This window comes from Semicossyphus pulcher, unplaced genomic scaffold (assembly GCF_022749685.1).
Source record: "Semicossyphus pulcher isolate SPU_LCO1_2020_fin unplaced genomic scaffold, fSemPul1.0.p SCAF_27, whole genome shotgun sequence".
Lineage (NCBI taxonomy): Eukaryota > Metazoa > Chordata > Actinopteri > Labriformes > Labridae > Semicossyphus > Semicossyphus pulcher.
The window spans coordinates 7456520-7482649 of record NW_027211701.1 but is presented as its reverse complement, the minus strand read 5'-3'; the positions used below and the strand labels follow the sequence as shown (position 1 = coordinate 7482649).

General features: G+C 41.6%; 1 protein-coding gene across 3 annotated transcripts; it reads left to right on the top strand.

The window, feature by feature from the left end:
- The first annotated feature begins 2854 nt into the window (after window positions 1-2854).
- On the top strand, window positions 2855-21950 carry pcdh10a (protocadherin 10a). Of its 3 annotated transcripts, none has more exons than XM_069677043.1 (5): window positions 2855-5831; window positions 6980-7038; window positions 7620-7726; window positions 17912-18072; window positions 20252-21950. In XM_069677043.1, exons 1-5 carry the CDS (start codon window positions 3285-3287, stop codon window positions 20303-20305), a joined length of 2928 nt encoding a protein of 975 aa, XP_069533144.1. In that variant the 5' UTR covers window positions 2855-3284; the 3' UTR covers window positions 20306-21950. The 3 variants fall into 3 exon arrangements, with proteins under 3 accessions (XP_069533144.1, XP_069533143.1, XP_069533142.1); XM_069677042.1 differs by having other exon boundaries at window positions 17912-18295; XM_069677041.1 differs by lacking the exon at window positions 20252-21950 and having other exon boundaries at window positions 17912-18965.
- Window positions 21951-26130: the final 4180 nt, after the last annotated feature.

The following is a 26130-nucleotide window of genomic DNA, read 5'->3' as shown; positions in this document are numbered from 1 at the left end:
TTTACAGGCAAGTCAACATGTCTGCTGTAAAAAGGGTCTCTTAAGATGTCTTTATTCCTTTTGTCCAGGAAAGAGCCAGGTTAGCTGTTTTCGCTTGCTTCATCCACGCGTATTAAGTTAAGCTAGCCTGATCCCCGGCGGTAGCTTTACTTTTAACAGACAGATATTAGGTGATATCAATCTTTTGAGGTAACTCACAGCAAGAAAGTGAATACAGGTATATTCCTGTTAAACTAAAACAATGGCCATGGTACGCCCACACAGGTATTTTCACATATTTTAAATGATTCAGTGTCCTCTCAGGACTGTGTAGGCTATAGAACATTGTTGATTGACTTAACCACCACTGTACCTGGGATATAATTTGCATAAGCCATTTATTTATTTATTTTTAGCAAAATCACCATTTTGTCATGTCACAGTAGTAGAAACACACTAGATAATGACATAAATGCTGGCCATCACAGTTTCTGAGTGCAAACACAAGTTATTTCCCTTAAACAAGTAGCCTAACTGTATGTTATGGCTCTATTCTGTTTTTGGATGTTCATTTGTTAGGCTTTATGGAAAACAGGCATGATTTCGGCTAACCCCTTTTATGGTGTGCAGGCTCAATCATTGAAACCTCTTTACCAGGTAAGTACTGCACACAAACAGAAGTAATAAAAGGGTATGTACCGAGCAACCACCAAAACATCAAAGTCACATAATCTCTCCTTTGAATAGTGTTATTTTAATCTGATTCTGAAATTTGTTAGAGGTGGTATCTGTTATCAAGTGGAAAGCAAAACATTCTGAAAAGTTTGTTCATTTAAAAAGACATGCTTGTTCAAAACTTGAATGTTGCAGTGTCAATGGAGAAATATTTGAAGGAGCATTTAGACCTATTTATAGGTAGATAACTGTGCAGAACATCCTCATGTAAAAAAATTATGAGATTTTAGTGTCTATTATAGATGGCATTTTGGATGAATGACTTCTTGTATTACAACACTGAATAATAAGTACTTTTTAATAGTACTTTCCCCTCCATGCATTATGCCCTGCCTTGTAATGGAGTATTGTCTGTCTCTGTGCTATTTTTACTCAGGTTAAGAATCACAACAAATATTCAGCCATTTTCTTTCTTGAACATAAATAGAGTTTGATTTAAAAAATAAAATAAAATTAATTAATTAATCTTAGTAATAGTTATTATATATATGAAGTAATATTCTATACATGTTTGTTTATAGACTGTATTTTTTCCACAACCTTTAATTTATTTGTTTTTCGTATTCTGGTTTTCTTTTTGATACTGACCATACTTATATCTCATATCTTTAATGCAGTGTTTTAAATAAGCATTCAAGAAATAAAGGAAAAGTGGGGAAAAGGTTTCATGGGTTCTTCATTCCTTTCAGGAATTTCAAAGACAGACGCAGACACGAGGGGGCGACGTTGGTCTCTGAAACAGCCTGACAGAGACAGGGAGAGAGAGGGAGAGAGGAGCTGCTGTGCGCTCCGCTCCCAGATCCGACTCCGGTGTCAGCTCGATTCAGTCACACAGCTCCGGCTCAGACATGGCTGGAAATTCATCTAACGTCTCCTCTTTGTTTCTTCTGACTTGTATGGCGAGATGCAGAATCGCGTATCACTCGCTGTTTAATCCACTGCACAATGGTCACGTCGCTTTGCATTATGGCCGATATTGTTGCGCTCCGTCTATTACATTTGGAATTAGAGACTTATGCTAATTAGCTTCAATTACTCTCGTTTTCATCTTTTTGTCATCATCTTCCAAATGGTGTGCAAGTAGTTAGACCCCTACTATTTGTGTCTCCCTCACAACTATGCCATTTGCATATTTAATGTATGCTTTATGAATTAAATTAGCACATGATGCAACTGCATTCCAGTTAAGGCCAGCATGTGAGGGGGTTAATGATAAGAATGGGAAGATAGGGGAACTAATAGGCTTCAGGCTATTAGCAACACGGTAGGACTAAAGTATGACGCTTCATTACACTGAATTAAAGTAACTCATGTGTGATCCTGCTCTGATGGGACCTTGTATCACACTGTTGCTCACTATCAAACAACAATACTGGAGATAATACTTTATTTAAAATGTTTTCTTCAGTGTGCCTACATGCGTGAGAGAGAGAGTAGGGGTGTGGGGGGGGTGACCGTGGCACTGTGGGGTATTGCGTCACTTGCTGTCTTTACTTGCGCAGGCTCTTTACATGGTGGTCTTTGGCTGTGAGCATCCCAAATACACTCTGACTCATACATTCATTTCAGAGCAGAGTTTAAGTATTAAAGTTTAAAGTTATTGCTTCAAGGGCAACCATATGCTGGTTATGGTTCTTCATTAAGCAAACTGGGACCTATAAATAAATATTTATAAATAAAGGCAGTTTTCCCACGTAATATTTCAGAAATACTAGCATTTCAATGGCAGCTGCGATATTAACTACACACACCCCCGCCGATGCCAACTGTCACCCACCATTATTCGACTTTCTTAATTCACTGGATGTGTTAAACATTTAATTCCCCTGCTACAACTGAGGCTGGGCCTGGAGGAGAGAGAGGAGGAGAGGAGAGGAGCGAAGCGGCACTTAACTGGTTTTGTTATAAGGGCCCGACGTGTGCTCTGGCTGGCGTTGCAGAGCCCCAATCAGGTGCCATTACACCCGGTGTTTGAGCACACCATTGGCTGGTGGGGAAAGGAGCTGTGCGCAAAACCAACCCCGCTGCTCACACTCGCCTTACAGAAGCCGAGCTGAGAACATCATCCGCTTTGAGCGCTTAGGCGCAGTGATTACATCCTCACAGAGTAAGATAGAGAGAAAGTCCTGTTATTCGCCAGTCTTTAATCAGGAGTTTAATTTGTTAAGGTTCCGGCGGTGCCTAAAGAGGAGTTTTTGCTTCTTTCCTGCTCGTGTGGAATATGTTGTTGTTAGACTTAAAGTAAAGAAGGGGCACAGAGAGTATTGGCTATGCGTCCTGGCTCCAGTCTGCAATGTTTGCGCTGACGCCAAAACTCACAGACCGGTGCAGAATTGATTAAAACAGAGAAGCTCGGATCAAATGGCTGTGCTTCTCACAGCTGAAACGACACAATGTTCCACTGACCCGAGGCAAAGGAGAGGAATTTCACAGTCGGACAGCATTGTTGCTGTTTATTTTACTGCTTTTTTGTGGATAGAGGAAATGGGAAATGATCATTTCTTGTAAGAAAAAGGATTAATACTTTTCCTCCCCTGAGTCTAGAAGCGCACTTTGTGAGAGAGGAGGAGATGATTTGTTTAATATTCCTGCTGTCCATCCTGGATGGAGCTGTCTCTCAGCTACACTACTCCGTGCCAGAGGAACAGGAACCTGGCTCTGTGGTTGGGAATATTGCAGAGGATTTGGGGTTGGACATTACCAAACTTTCCGCTCGCCGCTTTCAGACGGTGCCTAGTTCAAGAACACCTTATCTGGAGGTGAACTTAGAAAACGGAGCGCTTGTGGTGAAGGAGAAAATTGACCGGGAAGAAATCTGTAAGCAGACCATCCCGTGCCTATTGCACCTGGAGGTGTTTCTGGAGAACCCGCTGGAGCTCTTTCGCGTAGAGATTGAGGTGATGGATATCAACGACAATCCGCCCATCTTTCCAGAGACAGACATTTCCGTGGAGATATCGGAAAGCGCAATCCCCGGGACCCGTTTCCCGGTTGAAAATGCCTTCGACCCTGACGTGGGCACAAACGCGCTCAGCACATATGCCATAACGAATAATAACTATTTTTACCTGGATGTGCAGACACAGAGCGACGGGAACAAGTTCGCAGAGCTGGTGCTGGAAAAGTCACTGGACAGGGAGCAGCAGGCGGTGCATCGCTACGTGCTGACAGCTGTGGATGGAGGCATCCCGCAGCGGACCGGGACGGCTCTCCTAGTCGTTAAAGTTCTGGACTCTAATGATAACGCGCCCACCTTTGACCAGACTGTGTACTCTGTCAACCTGCGTGAAAACTCTCCTGTTGGCACTTTGGTCATACAGCTCAACGCCACTGATGTTGACGAGGGACAAAACGGGGAAATTGTTTATTCTTTCAGCAGTCACAACACCCCGCGGATAAAGGACTTATTCAATATTGATGCAAGAACAGGTAGGATAGAGGTCGCCGGTGAGGTGGACTATGAAGAGAGTAGCACGCATCAGATTTATGTCCAGGCTAAAGATCTTGGGGCTAATGCAGTCCCCGCTCACTGCAAAGTGCTGGTCAAACTGGTGGACGTGAACGACAACACACCAGAGATCGGTTTCAGCACAGTGACAGAATCCGTGAGCGAGCAGGATGCCCCGGGCACCGTGATCGCACTTTTTAGTGTCTCAGACCGAGACTCTGGTGAGAATGGACATATGAGCTGCGAGATATTAGGAGATGTTCCTTTCAAGCTGAAATCGTCTTTTAAAAACTACTACACCATCGTGACTGATGGACCGCTGGACAGAGAGAACACAGATGCTTATACCATCACTGTAGTGGCCAAAGATAAGGGTCAGCCTTCGCTCGCCACCAGCAAGTCGATTAAAGTGCACGTCTCCGATGAGAATGACAATGCGCCCCGTTTTACGCAAGCTGTTTATGATGTGTATGTGACTGAGAATAATGTGCCTGGTGCTTTTATTCACGCTGTTAGTGCTTTGGACCCTGATATAGGACAGAACGCTCTCATAACTTACTCCATATTGGAGTGTGACATACAGGGCATGTCTGTGGACACTTATGTGTCCATAAACCAGGACACCGGCTACCTTTATGCGCTGCGCTCTTTTGATTACGAGCAACTGAAAGAGTTTAGCTTCATGGTCCAGGCAAAAGACTCCGGTGCGGCTGAGCTCTTCTCCAATGCCACTGTAAATGTTATTATCGTTGACCAAAATGACAACGCTCCCACTGTAATAGCCCCCATCGGTAAAAACGGCACAGCCAAAGAGCACCTGCCGCGCTCTGCGGAGCCCGGCTACCTGGTGACGCGCATTGTGGCCATGGATGCGGATGACGGCGAAAACGCCCGGCTGTCATACAGCATCCTGCGGGGCAACGAGATGGGGATGTTCCGCATGGACTGGAGGACAGGAGAGTTGAGGACAGCCCGGAGGATCTCTCCCAAGCGGGACCCGCAGGGCTACTACGACCTGCTGATTGAAGTGAGGGACCACGGGCAGCCCCCTCTCTCCTCCTCGGCAAGTGTGAGTGTAATTTTAGTGGACAGTGTGGTCGAAGGCCGCAGTGGGGATCGCGGCTCGGCCTCCAGGGCAAAGGAGACCTCCCTTGACCTCACCCTCATTCTCATCATCGCCTTGGGCTCCGTGTCCTTCATCTTCCTCCTGGCTATGATCGTTCTAGCCGTGCGCTGCCAGAAGGACAAGAAGCTCAACCTGTACACGTGTCTGCTGGCCGGTGACTGCTGCCTGTGCTGCGGCTCCTGCTGTAGCAGGGGGGCTCGCGGCCGGAAACAGAAGAAGCTGAGTAAATCCGACATCATGTTAGTTCAGAGCACCAATGTGACGTCAGGGGTCGGGCCGGTGGGGCAGGTGCCTGTGGAGGAGTCTGGTGTGGGCGGCGTGGGAGGGGGCTTCGGTTCCCACCACCACCAGAACCAGAACTCCTACTGCTACCAGGTGTGTTTGACACCGGAGTCCGCCAAAACGGATCTGATGTTCCTCAAACCGTGTAGCCCCTCCCGCAGTAATGACACGGATCACACCAACCCTTGCGGCGCCATAGTCACGGGTTACAGTGACCAACAACCGGACATCATATCCAACGGCAGTATTCTGTCGAATGAGGTAAGAGTTGCCTGAATCTGTCGCCAAGGGCTACACACAAGTCCTCATCAAATTTATTAAAATTGCACAGAAATTGAAGGATTGTCCTAATTTTCAAAGATCCCTCAGACATAACTGTCTGCTTATTGTCAAAGTATACCATCAAAAAAAGGCGTAGCAAAAAAGTCTCAGAGAAGATGAAGTTGTATCTGCTGTCTACGTCTGCTCCGTGACCTTAAAACATTGTCATACGTAATGCCTGTACATTTCAATTGTGTAATCTCATGTGGCCTTCAGTTAGACTGCTGTCAGATCAACCAAGTCATGGCCAATAAGCTGAGCTTTTCGAGATTTGGGCATGGCGTTATAATTTTCAAGACCATTAAGTTGTGAGACGCTTTTCACTTATTAAAGTGTGTTTTTCTAATGTCTGTCAGATCAAACGGACCTGTATTTTAATTCATTCATACAAGCATGGGTGCAATTTGGGTCACCCATGAGGTAAGGTGTGGCTCCTGTCATTGGGAGTCCAAATACTGTATATTAATTAGGGTGGGAAAAATACAATAAATAAACATTTATTTATCTGAAACCACATCAGAGAACATTTCTGAGCTTTTAAGATACTTTGGTTAAATCAGCTGCCGTGATTACTTTGCCCTGCTAAAGCCCATGTTAGTTGATGTAACCATATTAGGTTATAGAAGACGTGGGGAGACCAGTGACTTGACGGCGCTGTTGTGTGTTCGGATTTGGGGCTTTTTGTTGATTGCGGTGTGGCTGGAGTTGAGCCAGACAGCCAGTCACAGCATTGCCTTTCCTGCAAGTTAAGTATTCTGTGCACGACCCAGCACGGCAGCACCATGAACAAAGGTTGTTCAGTTTCAGAATCGGGCGGCTCAATCATTTACGCATTCAATTGCCGCCCTAACCCACTCTCCCCTGCTCTAGTCTCCTCGCGCCCACTCACTCACCAAGTGGATGCGCGCCCTGTCGGTACAACGCCTCGTTCTGCAACAGCTTCAGCTAGCTCAGTTACATGTTAAACATGCAATGTATATGTCAGAGGTCAGCTATCCTCTTATCTTATATCTAATTCTAACATATTTATAAATGTCTCTGTTTGGCATTATAAAGTGATGAAATGCATGTTTCTGTGGATTTTCTAGACAAAACACCAACGAGCAGAACTCACCTATCTGGTGGACAGACCCAGACGTGTCAACAGGTGAAAAGCACACTATCACACGCTATACACAGCAGCAGAACATACACCTTATTATTCTAATGTGCAAAACCTAGTGAGCCACATACCATTCACTACCAGAGGACCTGTAACATTCAATAGGCCTCATGGAAGCACAACCTATTCACATATCAATAAAATAGAATATTACACCCATCAGTGCGAATCCTGTATATTCTGAATCGTTAATTGTGGCTTTGAGAGGCTACATGGCTCCCAATGTATCCATAATGTTCATCTTCAATTTGGCATCAGTCCCATAACTGACAGAGCAGCGCCTATTAAAGCTCTAATGCTGGATTTCATTACATGCCATGTGTAACATCCAATTTAGCCTCTTGACGGCCACCGTGACTGTATTAATGTGGTGTTGATTTCTGATTCTCCCTCTCTTTCTCTGTCTCTCTGCCCCCCATTTAATCCCCCTCCGTATTCATCTTCCCCTTCCTAATATTGCATCTCGACCTCTCTCTCTCTGCCCCTGCATTATTTTCATATCTTTTTGTCCCTTTTCTCTGACACGACTTTCTGCTTCCCCCCTCTCATTTCCTTGCCTCTTCCAGTTCGGCATTCCAAGAGGCAGACATTGTTAGCTCCAAAGACAGTGGTCATGGTGACAGTGAGCAAGGCGACAGTGACCACGATGCCACCAACCGGGGTCATTCGGCCGGTGAGTTCCACCACATCATGTCATTTTAGTGCTCATATAACCCAACTTCCTTCTTGTTTTCTGTCCTGTATGTTTTGCAATTGTGAATGGGGTAATGCTGAATTGTTGGTGCGGATCGGTGACTTTTAATTTCCTTAATTTGAGAGTGTGCGAAGGCCCAGTCTCCGGTGTTGCTGGTTGGCTGACTGGCACGAACAAGCCCCAGAGGTGTTGATTGTAGTTCACACCCGGGTGAAAAAGAGGGAAATTTGGGGAAATCTCTTTTTTTTTTCCTCTGCCTCTTGCTGTTTCCCTTCTCTCTTTCTAACCCTGCTGCTGTTTAACCAAGTGGTGCTGAAAGGACAGCGACTTGCAGCGCAGCAGTGCAGGGCCTATTGTGCTTTAGTGGCACAAATCAATAGGTTCACTCAATGAAAGAAAAAGGCATGGAAGCTTAATTGATATAATGAGATGCGTTTCAATCAGACTAGCAGTGTGTGTATTTTACTGCCTTTGTTTGTTAGATTCAGCTGTGCAGACACATTAGCAGCCCTTGCATTCTTTGATTTTGTTTGTCAAATCATTGTAGCTTTGGCATAGGTTGGTAAGGTAAAATGTTGGAATTAGGGAACATTTCCCCATTCAGCCTCTCAATTCAGGATTATTTACTGACTCTTGTTTCTCTTTGAACCTTTACTGTGCAGTAGTTTTTTCAAGACAAGGCTTTAGGTCTTATCATGAGCCCCCACCACCCCCTTGTTTGCGCTAAAATTCTATTAGGTTAGTACCTGTTTATTGATCAAAGTGGAGTCAGACAAAAAGTTGAGCAATACAAAATCTCATTTCATATTGAATTGCCCTTTCCATCTAAGGGGTTGTTGCACAGGGCTCGCAAAAGACCCCTGTCTAGACCAGAGCCTGCCAAATATCATATCAGTGCTGGGAATACAAATAGAGCAGATTAGATAGGTGTTGTAGGATAGTGAATGGTCCTCATCAGGCTCCACAGTGTTTGACATTATTAATGAACCGAACCCAAATTGAGAGCCAATATGCAGCAGTGGTAGTGTCAGTCCCTGCCCTCGCTGATGAAACTGGCTGGGAAGGTCAAAGTATGCAAGACGGAAATTGCAGAATTGCAAGAAATCAGAAGACTAACTCCTCTATTCCACAAGAACAAAACCATTTGGAAAAAATATATAAGCATTGATGTTGAAACAAACACTGGGCATCTTCCCTCAGAATGTTATCCAGAAAACGCTAAAATGATACTCGAAAAGAGTAAAGAGGAATGCAGGTTGTTTAAATGACGTAATATTTATCTAAACCTATTCATGTAGCAGGTAACTGCCCACTTGGAAAGATATCACGCCCTACACAATGTTCTCCTCTGTGCACTGTATTTTCAATCTTATTTTTTGTCGAATACAGCCTCAAATATCTTATTGCTGGTAACAAGACCACATTCATGGACCAATAACATGTTGTCTCAGCTTCATTTGGCTACGAACATTCTCATTTGGCACTGGCCTGGGAGTGTACCCAGTTGGTGCTTTACTTTGTATTTCATACGAGTAAACCAACATTTGTTCCTCATGTTGGATTTATAAGGGAACAGCTTACCACTCCATGGGAGGTAATATCACACGACTGGTACTTTGGAAAGAGGGACACTTGAGTTTCACAGATTTCTGTAAACAACAAAACCAGCAGAATGTGTGTGTGTGTATGCATGTGCATGTGAGTGGGTGTACAGGTAAACCTTGTCTGATTCAATATGTAGGCATTTGTACCTCTATGTAATTCACTTGTGTGTGTGATTTGTGTAGGAGAAAACAGGGCGAGGTCATGATGTCTGTATTGAAAGGGAGTTTTCCTTTGAGATGCTGCACTGGGAAGCTTAAATGAGATTCAGTTTGAGACGAGAGAGTGGTAGCTAGTGCTTGGCCCTCTGCCATGTATATATTGCCTCTATATAGGTTTACCCATTGCTCATTTGTCTCTTTCTATGTATATGTGAGACTTATTTTACTAAGTAAACATATAGGGATGAGAATATTGTTGGTCTCTCGTGTTGGTTGTACACTATGTTTATTATTTTGCTCACTCGACTGTAAGAGTTTAATGCAAGAGCATGTTCTTTAGTTGCATTTAGGCTGTTGAAAGCCAAACTGAATAAACCCGAGCCAAGCCTTTGTATAGAATACATGTATTTTATGTATTTCTGCAGCGTTTGTATGCATAAGCAGATTTGTGTGTGCACGTGCATACGCACATATTTAAGAGTATTTGCATTCTATATGTGTATTTGTGCGTGTGCCTGTGTGGTTTAGACACACTTTTTCCAGGGTATGTGGCAGGGTCTCATCCTTCATTCTGTCTCCCCCACACGTTGGCTCTCCGCAACACTCGGCTGATCAGTAATTCATTTCTAGAACCTTTACATAGCAATTATCAAAGGAGGGTTAGAGGCAAGGTTTCCTCACGGGACTGCGCCAGGCACACTCTCCCTTTTGGTGCACCTCAGAATATTTCAAATCAAGGGAAAACCATTTCCAGTTGGCATATCATCAACCACACCTGCCGTAGCTTCCCGCTCGGCCGCTCGTCTGACACTTTAGAAAATAAGTCTCCTGACGTGGTTTTAAATCAAAGGGACACTGCCTGTGAGGCTGGATATCAGCGGATACCTTTAAAAAGTGGGCAAATGGCTTTTCTGAGAGCAGCGTGTCTGGAGTGAGGCACTGCTGCGTCAGGAGCCAAAGCACTATTGATTGACGATCACACCTTTTACCTCCCAATACCTGTTTTTTAAAATACCTTTTTGGATTTGAATTATATGCTTTTACAAATTATATCTCTCATCAGACTAATAGAATATGGCTGAAAGAAGGGACGAGCAAACCTAAATAAGACGACAGATAAGAGGGGATAAAATATCCATCAGTGGAAAAATGTGGCACCTCAGGAACCTTCGATCAGCTGTGGAAGGCTGTGTGACGGGCAGGAGACGGGAAATCATCATTATCATGACGGTTGTTTTGGTGAGAACAACAGCCGTGACAAATGGGACAATTAAATCACTTTGGCAACGGTGTATTAGATGGCTGATTATGAATTAGTGGCGGGCACCGTGTTGCAGTTTCCCATGTCAATGAGCTGTCAGAGGAATTTAGCGCACAGAGTTTTGAAACACCCTCCTCTCAGGCCCTAGAAACTGACAGAACAGGGAGCTGTAATCTCTGATTCTATGATCCATGACACCTAAACAAATGTCTTGTTTATTTGAAAAGCTCATGTAATGAAAAAAAAGTGAACTTTCTCAAAGTGAAGAAAAATAAGTTGGACAAAAGGGAATAAGGAAGATGAAAAAAATATTAGTGAAAAAACTCACTTAATAGAAAAGTCATTTAAGAAAACATCTTCGCACTGAAGGTGCAACTTATGATCATTCTTTCAATTGTCTGCCGATCATGTATCAGTGAAATATTTCCTGAAGTGAAGTCTTTAGCGTCATCTCAAAATTGCTTGATGTGTCAGACCAAATGATGAGTCCAAAGATCTTCAGTGCTCTAAGAGCAACAATTAATTGCATTTGAGAGCCTAGAATGTTTGCCATTTGTCCTTTGAAAATTACTCAAATAATGACATAATAACTACAAAAAGAATAATAAGCAGAACACGTCCTTATATATACAACCTCCAAACTGGGTGAGATGGTTAAAATGCAGTAATGGTTCATATTTAAGCTTTCAATTGACTATCATGACATATCAGACTATCATGATATAACCCTTAATATAACATGTAAAAGGAAAAATCTATTTCAGCAAATATGATCAAAACTTGCCACATTAAAAGAATATATATTTGCAATTTACCACTTACAACTGGAGGTCACCACTCACACTGACTGGCGTGTTGAATATTAATAACAGTCACTAAAAGCAGTGTAAGGGAAAGATCCATCAATTTGATGAACTAATTTATTCAGTTCCCGCCTTTAGGTTTTTTTTTACCTCAAACTCAGCATGTACAATTAAATCTCTACTTCAAGTGACCTTTCTACATCATGGTTAATATAGATGGAGGAGCATTTTCACTTTTTCCAGAGTTCTGTGTTGAAGTAAATCAAAACCACAATATGAGCATACGTGCTATTTACCAATCCACTGGCGCATATTGCTATTGCTGTGTCTCTGAATGACGGAGGACAAAAGCCTTCTTCACCTCCAGTACCAGTACTTATAATTATGCCTTGAATCGGCTGAAAAAACTAGATCAAAAAGTGAAAAAGATGTATTCTCATTGCCTCTGACTGGGGCATTGTACATTTATTACTGTGGCTGAACATGAGGCAGTACGACTAATGGAAATCCCAGCAAAGCCCTGAGAGTCATAAACATGCTTAGGCCATGAGTAACACACATATCATCCTTTCTGCCCTAAATCAGTGAACATCTGCTCCATCCAGGCTGCAATGCTTAACTTCCTCAAAAAAAAAATATATATATATAATGCCAAAATATGTGTTGGTTAATCTGAAAGTAGTTCAAGTCTTTGCTAATATGATACACAACATAAACTAGGCTTCATAACTTTTGTGCATTCCTGTTTATCATTAATTATTAGTTATGTTAATTTCAATATTGTGCCTACAACGGCAATGCCAATTTCTGAGGGCAAGAAACATAACTAGTCCAACAATCTTAAAGATTTTGGCACATCACAGTTTTCTTGTGAAACAAGGAATAGCATCAACCTTTCAGGTGTAGCCAGTATGGATTTCATCTGTGTGTGCTTTTCCTATTTGCAGGTAGCTAGCTAACATGAGTACAAGTTTATTGTGAATTTATTTTGTGGGGGAGGTAAAACGCCAAATATCTTTTATCACAATACAGGACCAACAGACAGAACCTCACGAATGGGCTTAATTAACCAAGCAATGACCTGTCTGAAAGAATGATGCTGGTATGTTTTTGATAATCTTGCTAACCTGTTAGCATGTATTTTTGTGTGTGTCTGGTTAGAATCACTGGTATAAATAAGTTAAATAAAGAATAATTACCCATAAATTATTCAGTCAGGAGGTCCCATTGTACACAAACATATGTCTTTGATATAGTTTGGTCAAGGCCATAAATATATAAGACTTGTAAGCAGTAGTCATACAGAATCTTTGGTCCAACATATCATAGTGGCTTTTTCAATCAAACCAACTTTGTAGAGCAAGGGGCCAACTGGGCTCTTCATCCCAGTCCAGTTGCAGTGTAACATTAAAAACGGTCACTGCCTCTCAGAGACTCAGAACAATTTCTCTGTCTGGAATTACCGGATATGTCAGGAACCGACCTGCTCTTTTTTGGTCCTGGGAGGTCTCTGGTTTACTCATCACAGCCTTGCTGGCCAACTTGTGCAAGGAAGCTACGTTACTCCCCTGCTGTCCTAGCTGCTGTCCAAATATTGACGTTTTGTGTCTACATTCTCTCCAGAGCACTGGAGGAAAACAGAGGTATGGAGAGAAGACACCTTCTACCTGGGGGACGAGGAGTCTTTTTTTTTTTGTAAAGGAGAAAAAGGGATTAAGAGAAAGGAAAAAAACAGGTGAAGAGGATTACATGCAAAACAAAAAGATAACAAGAAATGGGGACACAGACGGTGTGAAAGATGCACAGAGGGACTAATAGAGAAAGAGAGGTAGACGGACAGATGAATGAGCACAGGGAGGGAATAACTGCGAACCTGAGCGCAGCAGATATATACCTACACAGCCAATTCAAACATTGGGCCCATGTATTACGAGGATTTGTTTTCCTTCATTTCAGCTCCCTGTTGCTGGATGTATGTCAGGCAGCACAATTAGTCAAATCACATCGATGTGGGATTTCGGAAAAACACTCAGAGATGTAAAAAAAAAAAAAAAAAAAAGAAGCAGCAAAAAAAATCCAGAGGAGCTGATTGCTTATTAGCAAGTAGATTGTGTTTGCATTGTGAAGTCGCGCGTGTGTATGCGTGCACATTTGTGTGTGTGAGTGTGCATGTGTTCTTCCTGCCTGATGAGGTCACAATGAGAGATAGGACTGCTGGCAGGGCCTGTCATTGCCAGTCACTGTTTTGGTTGTTGTTTTGCTTCCTGCCGGAGGAAGAAAAGGTGCTTCACGGGAATCAACAGCCACTGGGTGTCATGTGGTGTCACGGCCTGTCTGCCTTTTTTCTTGCATACATTTATATATCTCCGTGTTAAGAGAGTATTTTTAAGCGTCCGTGTGTTTGCAAACATATGTGTTGATGTTGTTTTCATGAGAGTGAACCGGTAGGTAAAAACCACTGCCTAGTTTGGAAGTAAGTGACAAGAGACTGACTTCTGCAGACTATGTTTACCTATCATATCATTGTGCTCTTGTGCCTGCTTAATAATGTACTGAGATAAGAGAAATAGGGAAAAAACTGAGCCTTTCTTTTAGTGCCTTGATATTGACTCTGTATCTTGATCTGTACAGAGGTCTTTGTGCTTTCTGCATAGCTGTTTTCGTTTTGCACCTATTCTTTAGTCTTTCTGCTGATTTGTTTGGTATATTTAGAAGCGCATACATTGTGGCTATCACCTGCTTTATCCGCAGATAAGCAAAGAGAATAATGGAAGGCATAAAGTCAACACCCTTGTTTCAGAGGAGCAGAATAATTAGCAAAAGGTCCATTTAAGGGCAGAAATAAGGTGGGAATTAACAAAAATAATGATATATAAACATGACAAACAAATATATATTAATTTCAGGGGCAGATAGGAGACTGCATGCAACTTAACACGGCTCAAAGTCTGAATTTTCATTTACACTTACTCAGAGAAGCTTTCCCACACGGCATTTTGAGATTGCTCGTTTTGTTCTCCACTGGATCATCGTGTCTCTTCTTGAGTACAGAGCTCCATTGAACCACAACCCACATGTGCTAGCTGGTGATAAAAACAAACAAACCCTTTGGCTGCAAAAGCACTGTTGGTGCCGAATCTTTGGGCCAGGCAGATGAAACAGAGGTAAACAGACATTTTGAAACATGCCGAATCAATATGGAACAAAAAATGGAATATAGAAAGTAGCTGTCAAACATTTTGCAACTATTCACCCTCAATCCCTGTGTTTCTGCCGTTGTAGTCAGAACTGTTGAAAAGCAAGTTGTAGGCTCCAGTTATCCCACAGGAAAACAAGATGGTGCTTTGAATGGTTTTTTGTTGAAAATTACTCAATCAAAGTTGAAGTGTTATTCAACATCAAAATTGTACATTCTCCACATTTATTCTCATTCATTATTTAACTGGGGCAGGCTCGGGCCCCACATAGCTGTCTATATTTAGATAAGAGGATATAGAATATGGTTTCCATATGCTAGTGTTAAAGTACTGTATATAAGATTTTTCATCTTGGGTTCTTTAATAAAATGTTCCCTCTCTGCCTACCTCTGTGTAACCCCTCTCCCGTCTCCATCTGCGAGGCGCGGGTCTCCCACTGTCTCTTCTGGCCATTGCTATTTCCATCTGTGATGGCCCAGGTCTCCCCTCTCCCTCCTTATGGTTCCTGCGGTCTTGCTGCCTCTACTGCCTGCTGTCTCTGTCTGTGAAATCTGTGACTCCCCCGTCTGTTTGGCCCTTGCTGTCCCTTGTCTGCAAGCCCTGTGTCTCTTCTGGCTCTCTGGGCACTGCACAGTCTTTGTTGCCTGTCTCACTCCCTGTGAGCCCTGAATTAGCAACACGATTAGATCCACACAATGCACACAGGCATAAAAAAACAGAGCCAGCCACAATTGTAATTACCAGACAATGTGTTGACAGGGCTGTTGATAATAATGTATGGTATTTACATGACATTTGCCATTATAGTAACTTACATTTACATTTAATTATGTCAATTAAATGTGGACAATATTTTGAAGGATTTTCAAATGTTGTGATATTTGTCAGAACAAGCTGAACCCAACACACTGTAGCTTACCGATTTAAATGTCTATTTTCCTTCTTTTTCAGTCTTGGATGCCTTGTTTTAAGAGTGCATTTTTGGCTTCAGCAACTGGGCAGACATATATATAAATCCCAAAGCGAATATCTTTAGATATCTTTTCATTATAAAAAATCTTTGCTCTAATGTTGATTAAGCTTTCTTAAACCGTATTTTGTTTGCCTGATAGAACTGACAAATAGGGCTGTATTTGCGATTTTTCCAGTGGCACTGTGCTCCACTTTGCCTTAGTTTTGACTGATGTTTTTCTAAAAAATATTTTATAGGAGAATGAAAGAACCAAAATTAAATTAAATTGTATTATGTTTTCAAAACAACATGCAGAGTATATGGATTTTTATTCCTTCCCTGAAATGCCTGCAGGTATGTAAAAACCAAAACGCCCGGGGGGGGGTTCTGTATGACCCATCCAGAGTATGAATTACGCACGTGCCTTTCAAGAATCACATGCCTTTTTCCATGATAATGTTTTTTTAGAATAGGTTTGTATCTATTAATATTTATTTTTCAATGATTTAGTCTCAGACAAGTACATTTGCATCACATTGTGCAAACAAGCTTAACATGTACAGAGCCTTTGAGCAGTATTGTATCCAACAGAACAAACCAAACAAAAGTGAAAAAAGCGTCTGGGTTCACCATCATTTTCCACTTTCTCTGTACCTGCCTCTTTCACTATAGGGAAAGATTATCCCTAATCTGTGACAGGCTAATATTTTGAGATTTAGTCCTAATATGCAGGAGGGAGAATGCGACCAGGACACAGAAAAGTATTTTTCTTTCCTGAACGCTGCTGATAAAGGCCAAGCTGAAAAACACAGATCCTTTTTATCTTACATTTTGACAGTTAATATTTAGTTATCTTAATACTTCATTGGGGTCGTTGTATTGATCAATTGTGATTATTATGACTGATACACAATATTCTCCCTTTTCCTCGAAGGTTATTCCTCTGTCTATATACAGTATTCTCGCCAGAGGATATTTTTCTCTGAAGCATCTTAATATCTATTGATGCACATACGCTTACATTACATTGTTTGTGTGTGTGCAAGGCCTGCTTTAGCAATCGATGAACAATGGCATTTTAGGTCAGATGGATCAGATGAATATACTTGTGTATGTCGACCCGTTTGATCTGAAGCTATCTCAGTTTAAGGGAATTACAGTTTATAGTCTGTCGGCTTTCTTTATTCCTGTTTTTTCCGTCTCTCTTTCCTGATGTATCCATTTTTCCTCATCTGGCCTTAAAATGCTCATCTCTTACTTTGATGTAGCCATTCTTAACACTTCCCCACATTGCCCAGACTTCACCGACAAGCCAGGCAAACTACATTCCCACTCTGCACACATAGAGAATGGCTGCAGAGTCTCATTATTATGATGACTTTGTTCACGTCTCATGTTCTTTTCTCTTCCCTTTTATAATCTCTCTGGTATCCCCCCAGCCCACAACCCCCCAACTCTTCCCTTTATTCTTTCTAAGAGAGTGTAATTAACATAACTGGTAGCTCCATCATGCTGGTTGTGTGTGTGAGTATGTGTGTTATTCTATTATATCATTTCAGATGTTAATTTAATCTCTTTTTATGTTGATGTTTTGTTTTTGGCGGTAGCTCTGTGCCAATTACACTCTTTGTCAGTTTATGGAGGGATGATTGACATTGGAGTATGATTATGCAGCCAGTGAATATTCTGTTGGTATTTGTGGGGCATTTTTAAGATAATTGTGTTTTTTTTGTGTAAGAATGATACAATATGGATTCACCGTTTGTCTCTTGGTGTTTGGAAATCAATTGTGAGTCTGAGGATGTTGATTTGGAGAGGGGTTGAAATGTTTTCGCAACACCACATCACTTTGATTGCACATTTCATTCAGAATGAATGAGGTGAGGAGGAAAACAAACAATTCGCTTCATCAATGTTGGCCTTGTCTCTTTGATGAATAGCTTTTGCTGCACTTTTTCTGCTTGCGACATTGGCAAATGATTGCAAACTTATGTTCTCTCTTCTGGTCTCTTTTTCTCATCTCCCCCTCCGTCTCACCTTCCTACTCCAAATATCCATACCGTTCCTCCTCCCATGCTCCTTTCCTTTCACTTATCATCCCTTATATCTCTGAAATCTTCTATTTTTCATTTCCATCTTTCAATTTCACCCTTCCTCATCCATACCTCAATCTGTATCTTCTCTGTAGGGGCTGACCTTTTTTCCAACTGCACGGAGGAGTGCAAAGCCCTGGGCCACTCCGACCGCTGCTGGATGCCATCCTTTGTGCCGTCTGACGGGCGCCAGGGGCCGGACTACCGCAGCAACCTGCACGTCCCCGGCATGGATGCCACGCTCCCCGACACTGAGGTACCCTCCTCCGTCAACCTCTCCGACCAACTCACCATGACCTCGTCCACTGTCTCGACCACCGATAGGTCATTCTCCACCTTTGGCAAGGACGGTCAAAGGTCACAGTCACACCACAGCCTTCACCATCACCTCCATCAGCAACAGCAGCAGTACAGCTCCAGCACGCTAGAGAGGAAAGAGTATGATAGGGGGACCCTACCGTACAAACCCACCTTTCTCTGTGAGTATCAGTATGAAAGTTCCCTGGGACCCTATGACTTTGGTCTGGTCCAGTACAGATACTAAAGGAGGGGACATGATTCTGCCTCTTGATTCTGATCTGGACTTTTTATATGTTGTTCACCAACTTTTATTTCTTCTATTTTTAAGGAGTATAAAACAAGGCTTTATGTTTTGTTGAATTGTTTTTTTCTGTAAATTATAATTTTCTTTTTTTGAATGTAAAATGTAAGCTATCATTGCTAATTCTCCGAAACCCACTTTAAATTTTTATCTAACCCCGTCTTATGTCTGTAATAATGTGATTTATAAGAAAATAAACTCAATTGGAATTAGACTAATTTAAAGCTGCTGTGGCCCCTTTTTCTTTCTTTATCCCTTTTCTCTAAATTTTGCCTGAAAATCCTCCCCAATCAGTCTTTTTATCTGATGCTCATAAAAGTAAAGGTCACCAGCACAAGCACCTATCACCGTTCTAGTCTTATCATATTCACAAACCTACAATTAAAAGCTGCTTTTAAGTCAGGACACATTTTGAGTGCATAGAGAGGGTATATAAAGTAGATCATTTCATGTTGTAAGGGCCATCTTTTTCCATTTGTTCAACAACCCGAGTTTTACACAAGCATGATGACTTCTCTACTAAATAGCCTGAAAGGTGAAATACACAACCCACGCTGTATCTTTTTCACAAGGATTGAAGGCCATTTTGTTCTAAAAAGGAAGTCTCAAGTATCAATGCCTGTTTGCTTGTGGATCAATACCTGACATAATGAAAGGTGGGCGAGATGGGCTGTCAACCCTGAGGTCAAGATTCTTCAATTTGAAAGTAAGTTTGTGTGCAACACAGGAAGAGAACTATTACAATACGAGAAGTTTAATTCGGAAAATAAAACATATTGATAACTGTTGGAATAAAATTAAGTGTCCAACTTGCATTTCTGAACAAGCAGGATGGAATTCTGTAGAAAAGGATGGCAGGATACGTTATGCCGCTTTCAATTGCTTTCCAAGCTCCACATTACATGAATATTCTATTAGCTCTAAGAGTAGAGAATGGATTCGATATACACATTCAGTAGAGAAGTCATTTCCACTCAAGTCACCACCATGTTAACCACCATCCTCCATGATACTGCATGCTGACTGTGAGCTGTCTGTCAGTTAAACGATGAGCACTATAACCTGCCTTTTTTTCCTTGTTTGCGACTTGGCAAACAGAGCCAAGCAATTTCCCTCTTGCACATCAGGTCTGTGTGAAAAATAATTTGTATTTAGCCTTTAGGTGCTAGAGCCTTCTTTGCTCCAAATATAGCTGCCTGCGCGTCTGCTCATCTTGTCTGCCTCGGAGGGTTAGGATAAATGCACTCCATATTCGCTCAGTCTGAAACCCACAACTTTTTTATTTTTCATTTTACTTTTTGATTTACGATTTATCCTGCTTTTCCTGGTCTGTTGAAATAAATTCACCCCAAGCTTTACAGCAAAGGTGTTGTTCATCAGTCTTAAGTAAAAAAAATATGAGAATAGTCCCAGAGGCTGAGGCTCTATTAACCAACAGGCATCATGTTCTACTTTTAAAATAGCATCGTAAGCTACTACGGCAATGCTCTGATCACCAGGGTTGCCTTGATAAAGGGTTTATAAATGTTTAATGATCCATTAATGGATAATTAATGAAGCAATTAGTGGTCTGTGTATTTTCTATGCATGCATTATGTAGCCACCAAATTTTTTACATTTATCTTAACTGACGGACGTGTTTTTATCCAATTCCCAAATTAGTTTTACAATTACAGTGCAAAGACCAGCCTTAAGGGTATATAAATAACTTCACAGAGAGAGCTTTGTGACATGTATCCTTCTAGAGATGGTATTTCGAGCCGACTGTGTCACAAAAAAGTCTCAAGGGAGAAGATGCCATTTGTCTTAACGAGTGTATTCTCTGTCTTTTCAGCCCGCAAAAGGATTTGCTAGCTCGTTCCACGTGGACCTGTCGGAGACAGCGTGAATTTCTGTAGTAGACCACCAACGCTGATGCTAGAGACAGCGAAATAAAACTAAACAACCTGGACACAGCAACCTTGGTAAAGCTTCATTATCTTGGGTAGTGAACTGTAACAAAGCCTTGGCAGTGGTTGCTGAGGAAGGAGAGAAAAAATAAATACTGAGTAGCTGTAAACCTCTAGCTATCCAAGGAGCAAACCAAGGCCTTATTTCCCTCAGCAGGACTGAGATCAGGGCCACAACTCTTGACATGTGGAAATTATAAAGTCATCAGCAGAAGCGAGGAATTGAAATGGACAGAGGATTAACATACAAGAAGACGAGGATTTACTCAGATAGGTGGGTTTTTTTGGGGACTTTTGAACATTTTGGAGTTAACCTCTAGAGATCTGTGTGTGCCTGTTTACATGAAGAAAAAACTAATGTTTCTGTACAAACTTCAACCAATGTTACACGGAACCCTTTAGCTACAGTATTTCTATGGTCACCACTAAGCCAACTGTACAGAGACTGGGGAGGGGCGAAGAGGAGACTGAACGAGAGACAGACGATTAGACAAACAGAGAGAGAACGAGAGCAGCTGTTGTATAGGTGTAAAATGACAATAAAAAAGAAGTACAAGGGGACAAGCAGAGTTGATGTGCAGTACTATAAATTATGTATCTCCGGTTTTTTGACTTGACTGTCTTTATATGACTTCTCTTTTTTGTTTCAGTTGTTCTTTCTGTGTGGTTAAAGTGTGCAGACTCTGACATATTCCAACTTACGGATACAGACAGGAACATGAGGTCTTGGAGATGGGTTCAGTCCTCTTTCAAGTTTAGCCACTTCAGGAAGGAGATTTTGACAAATACACTGTTTAGAAAAAGGCTCTTAAATAACTCTGATGTTCAGTTTATCAATAAAGTATCACAAACGTGAATGTTCTCATTTCTAAACTAGTGACTTACGGTTTCTAAGTTCCTTCCTGAGCTGACTGAGAGAAAGTGAAAAGACCCTTTACCAGGATGTGGGTCCCGCTATCGGCCTATACATAAACAATCAGACACACTCAGTGGTTTTTATCATGTGTGCCAAGTGTTTACTGTGCTATTTTAAAAGCGTATAAATGAATATAAATCTATATATAACTATATATATATATATATATAACTATATATATACAATATACTTTTTTTCTGAAAACTGTGTAACCATTGGTTAGTTTATACACCTCATTATGTCATTCAATCTAATAATACCAAGTGCTACAAAATCAAGACTTGTATCGATTACAATTTAAAGGAGTGGAGTCAGCAAAAAAAGCAAACACTTCACACCAACCGAGGAATAAGTTGATGTTCTTATTTGATTGTTACTTTTCACCGTTTACAGACGCTGGGCCTTGTTGTGTGTAGCGAAGACACCAGTTGAGTTGTTTTGTGTATTTTTACTAGCAGAATATGTGTTCATGTACAGGAAGGAGGACTATCACAATTGAGCTAGATATCAAAGGTTTTACAATCATAAAAAGAGGCATACACAGATAAATATGGACATAATCAGGCAAAACGTAGTGAGGTGCAAAGTATTGCACACATGCGCACACACACCTGCACACACAAACAAAGGTCAAGTGGTGATGAATAAAAAGTGTCATTGAAGTTTTCTAATGTGTGTTTTGTCGCATTGACTTCATAATGTATGTTGTAACTGATCAGAGGACAAGAGTAAGAGCAGCAGTACTGCTAGCAGCTCTGTGAGGAGGAACAGTTTTGCTGTGTGTCAAACAGTGAGGTCAGCATACTAACATGCTCAAAATGACAATGCTAATGTGAATGCTAGGCAGGAATAATGTATACCCTGTTCATCATCGTGTCTGAGTGGGCCTACATTTACTAATAAGCACAAAACAAAAACAAAACCAACAGAGGCTTACTGGAATGTCATTAGGTTTTCAGGTATTTGGTCAAAAGCAAAGTATTTGACAAATTCAAATTGTGACCTGATGGTGGCCCTAGATGAAAAATCATTAAACTTGTTAAAGTTTCATTATTAGCAGAACAGAGTGCAGTTTAAATAAGACAGAGGCCCTCAGAATATATCATGACAAGCTATTGTGCAAGTCCATCTAGTCCATGTTGAAAAGTTCACAGAATAACTGAAAGTGTTTTCCTTCTGCCTCACTACGGTTCTCTGAGAACTATTAGTGTGTGCACCAAAATTCACGACAATCAATCAAATGTTGAAACAACACGTTAAAATCTCAAGTGTCAACCTGCTGGTGGAACCAGGGGGAGACAGTCACAGTATCACCAAACTCAATAGTGTTCATCGTCAGATGACCATGAATGTCTGTTTAAAATTACATGGAAATCAATGCAAATGTTGTTGACATATTTTAGTTTGGGCCTGTGATGAACCAACAAATCGAAATTCAAACCAACATTGCCATTCTTTAAACCTTGTTGAGCTAAAATATTGCTGTAAACTTGGACCAAAGTGGCTCCTTTGTTAGTCAGAGGAAACATGTTGTACAAGCATTCAGAGCCAAAAGTGTAAACCATTTGTCTGATCAAAGCAAGAACGTGCTTATTATTAAAAATCCACACAGAGCATGTTCTTTTATTTCACTGTTGTTTTAAGTACATTCATTTTCATGAAAAGACATTCAGCTTTCCCCATAGAGTCCGTCAAGATTTAATCACCATGGTTTTGCTCTACTTTCCTCATTCCCTGACCTCAATAGCTCATCAAAAAAAACCAAAACTTTTCTGGTGGCTGTCACTGTAGCCTTCTGTCCGTTTCCTTCAAAATCACTGATACAATCCTAAACCCAGCCCTTCACTTCAGTGTGATCTTGACTAGGCCTGGCACAAGATCACAGACAGAGGAGGCAGAAGAAGAATTCTGGAGTCTGGAACTTCTTCTGCAAGTTAGGTCTGGGGTCATGTGGGAGACACAGCAGACCCTCACTCGAAAGCCTAAAAACAGAGATGATCTGTTTTTGTCTATCACAAGACAGCCTCCTTTTAGAAGCAGGGGTATATGACCCACTCATGTGACTGATCTGGTGGTTGCTGTTGTGAGTGAATGGCCTAGGGTTCTGATCAAAATCTCATACAGAGACAGTGCAGCATGGTTTAGGTTTAAAAACTTGAGGGTGGGTGAAGAGGGTGAAGAAGAAAAGAAGAGAAAAAGAAAGACGTCACAGAGTGGGTTAGCTCTTTGGTAACAAGAGGGAAATATCTTGGTAACAACAGCAAAATACCAGGTGCATATATACATATATATTTTACTGCAATAAAATGTCTACATTAATTACAAACTGTGAATGTAATGTAAAAGACTGGGTCTTGCAGGATAATTTCTGATCTTGGTGCTAATGATATGTAACACAGATACTCTGTCTCAATAAATGCGGTCAAAAGTTAGAAAAAGGTTCTGGTTTCAACTCACTGTGGAGTTGGCACGTTATCCCCGTATCTGCATCGGTTCTCTCCCAGTACTCCGGCTTCCTCCCACAGTCCAAAGACATGCTCGTTAGGTTAATTGGTGAATCCACAATTGCCTGTAGTTGTATATGACCCCTAACAGGATAACCAGTATAGATAATAGATGGATTGAACTCTAGTGCCACTTAGAAAGAAGGTAAAGGCAAACATCTTGACTTCACAGAACAAGCCAGATCACACACAGGTGGAGACTGAAACTCAATATCAATGGCTGTGACTTCACCTGATCTGGTTGTACTTCAAGGTGCCTCCAAGGCAGACAGAGAGAATAAGAGCCATTACAACAGAATCATCCTGTCCATCTCTCCTCTTCTCTCCATACAAGGTTGAGTGAGGTGACCTAGCTGTCTGTCTAAGCCTCTGAGACTGTCCCTCATATTCTTTCCCTGGCAGACGCACTTCATTAGTCTGGCTAAATAGACTTTCAAGAGACCCCATCAGACATCATTTACACAGTCCGGCCCTATCACCTTTCACCACAGTCACCTCAACAGACATACACACCCTGCCATTCACACTCTACATGCCTCACCCAGGTAGACACACATGTAGAAAATGGTTGCACATGCTGCTCTCCTTTCTACCTTGCCTTTTTATCCCTTGCATCAGTCAACAAACACACTCACTCACACACACACACGCACGTGCACAGACACACACACACACACACACACACACACACACGCACACACACACACACACACACACACACACACACACACACACACACACACACACACACACACACACACACACACACACTGATGCATCCTTGGGCTCTATTCCCCAGCCACCTAATCAGGCCAGACCAGACAGCTATTATAGTGTGCGCTCAGATTCCCATTTCTCCTCCCATCTCCTGATCTGCTGGCCGGTTAGGTCTGCAACAACCTATTGACCTGAGACATGGCCTTGCTGCCCCGTTGACCTAGACACACTCTGTGTGCTTTTAACAGTATGCCTGCTATCCCTCCATCTGCCAAAAGCCAGCCAACAACATTTCATTGTATTAATTTCACCTCAGGTGAGGCAAGTTTGACATTTTGTTTGCCACCTGGGCAAAATGGGTGCCTGGATGATGCCACAATGTCAAAACATTACACAACAGCCTGACTTCAGCATGAATCTGTTTCTTTTCCATTTGCTCAAATAATTAACTCCAAATAGCATTGGAAGCATGATGAAATCACACTTTAATATGTAAAACCTTTATAGTTTCTAAACAGTTATTTGAATGCATAATGTTTCATCCTAAGTCCATAGGTGATTTTTAAATTGTATTCATTCCAGACGTAATCTGAATGGGAATTTTTGATCACTCAAGTCAGAAGAAAACATTTTAATTACTTATTCTAGCAAACACAATCAAGCAAACACAAAAAGAGCTGCAAGAACTACTTTCATTCCTTTTTTGTCAGTTCTTCATAAAGATGCTGTTGAAGGCATCTTTTACAGTCTGATAACTCCACAATAATGTGGACATACTGTACCAGAGAGCCATCCGGGGCAAAATGACCTTCATCTCTACTTTTCTTATCTGCTCCCAGGAATGAAGAGGAGTAAGGTACTTTGGGTTTGTTTCCTTAGATGACTTTCTACTGAGGCCATAGTTACTTCTGTCTTCACTTATTTGTTCCAAACCTGTCTGACACAGCTAATACCTTGTTTGTACGTTTTTCTAGTATTTATTACCTTCAGGCCAACTTCAGCAAGTGTTAAATGACATCCAGGTCTTTGATGCTTTCCAATTGTCCATCCTCAGTGCAGAAAAGTACACCTGCAGCAAGCACTCTGACCATTCTGCTATAATTGTGCACTCTGTCAGTCATTTACTATGGAGGTATTGTGTATTGTTATGCTGTGCATTACATTTTCCATCCATCCATTATTTAAACAGCTTATCCTATTCAGGATCGCGGGGGGGCTGAAGCTTCTTCCTAGCTGTCTTTGGGCGAGAGGCGGGATACACCCTGGACTGGTCGCCAGTCGATCACAGGGCTGACAACCATTCATGCTCACATTCACACCTACAGGCAATTTAGAGCCACCAATTAACCTAACGAGCATGTCTGTGGAAGGAAGCCGGTGTACCCAGAGAGAACCAACACATGCACAGGAAGAACATGCAAACTCTACACAGAGAGGCCCCAGCTGGCCGAACCATGATTCGAACCAGGGACCTTCTAGCTGTGACAGTGCTGAACACGAGCATTACTTTTGTCATTTACTCATTTTTATCTTGATCTCAAGTGAATACCAGATTAAATATTTTGCATTTATAAGTTGATTTTACAGCTGCACTAATAAACACTTTATTGAAAGGTGTCCTCCATTG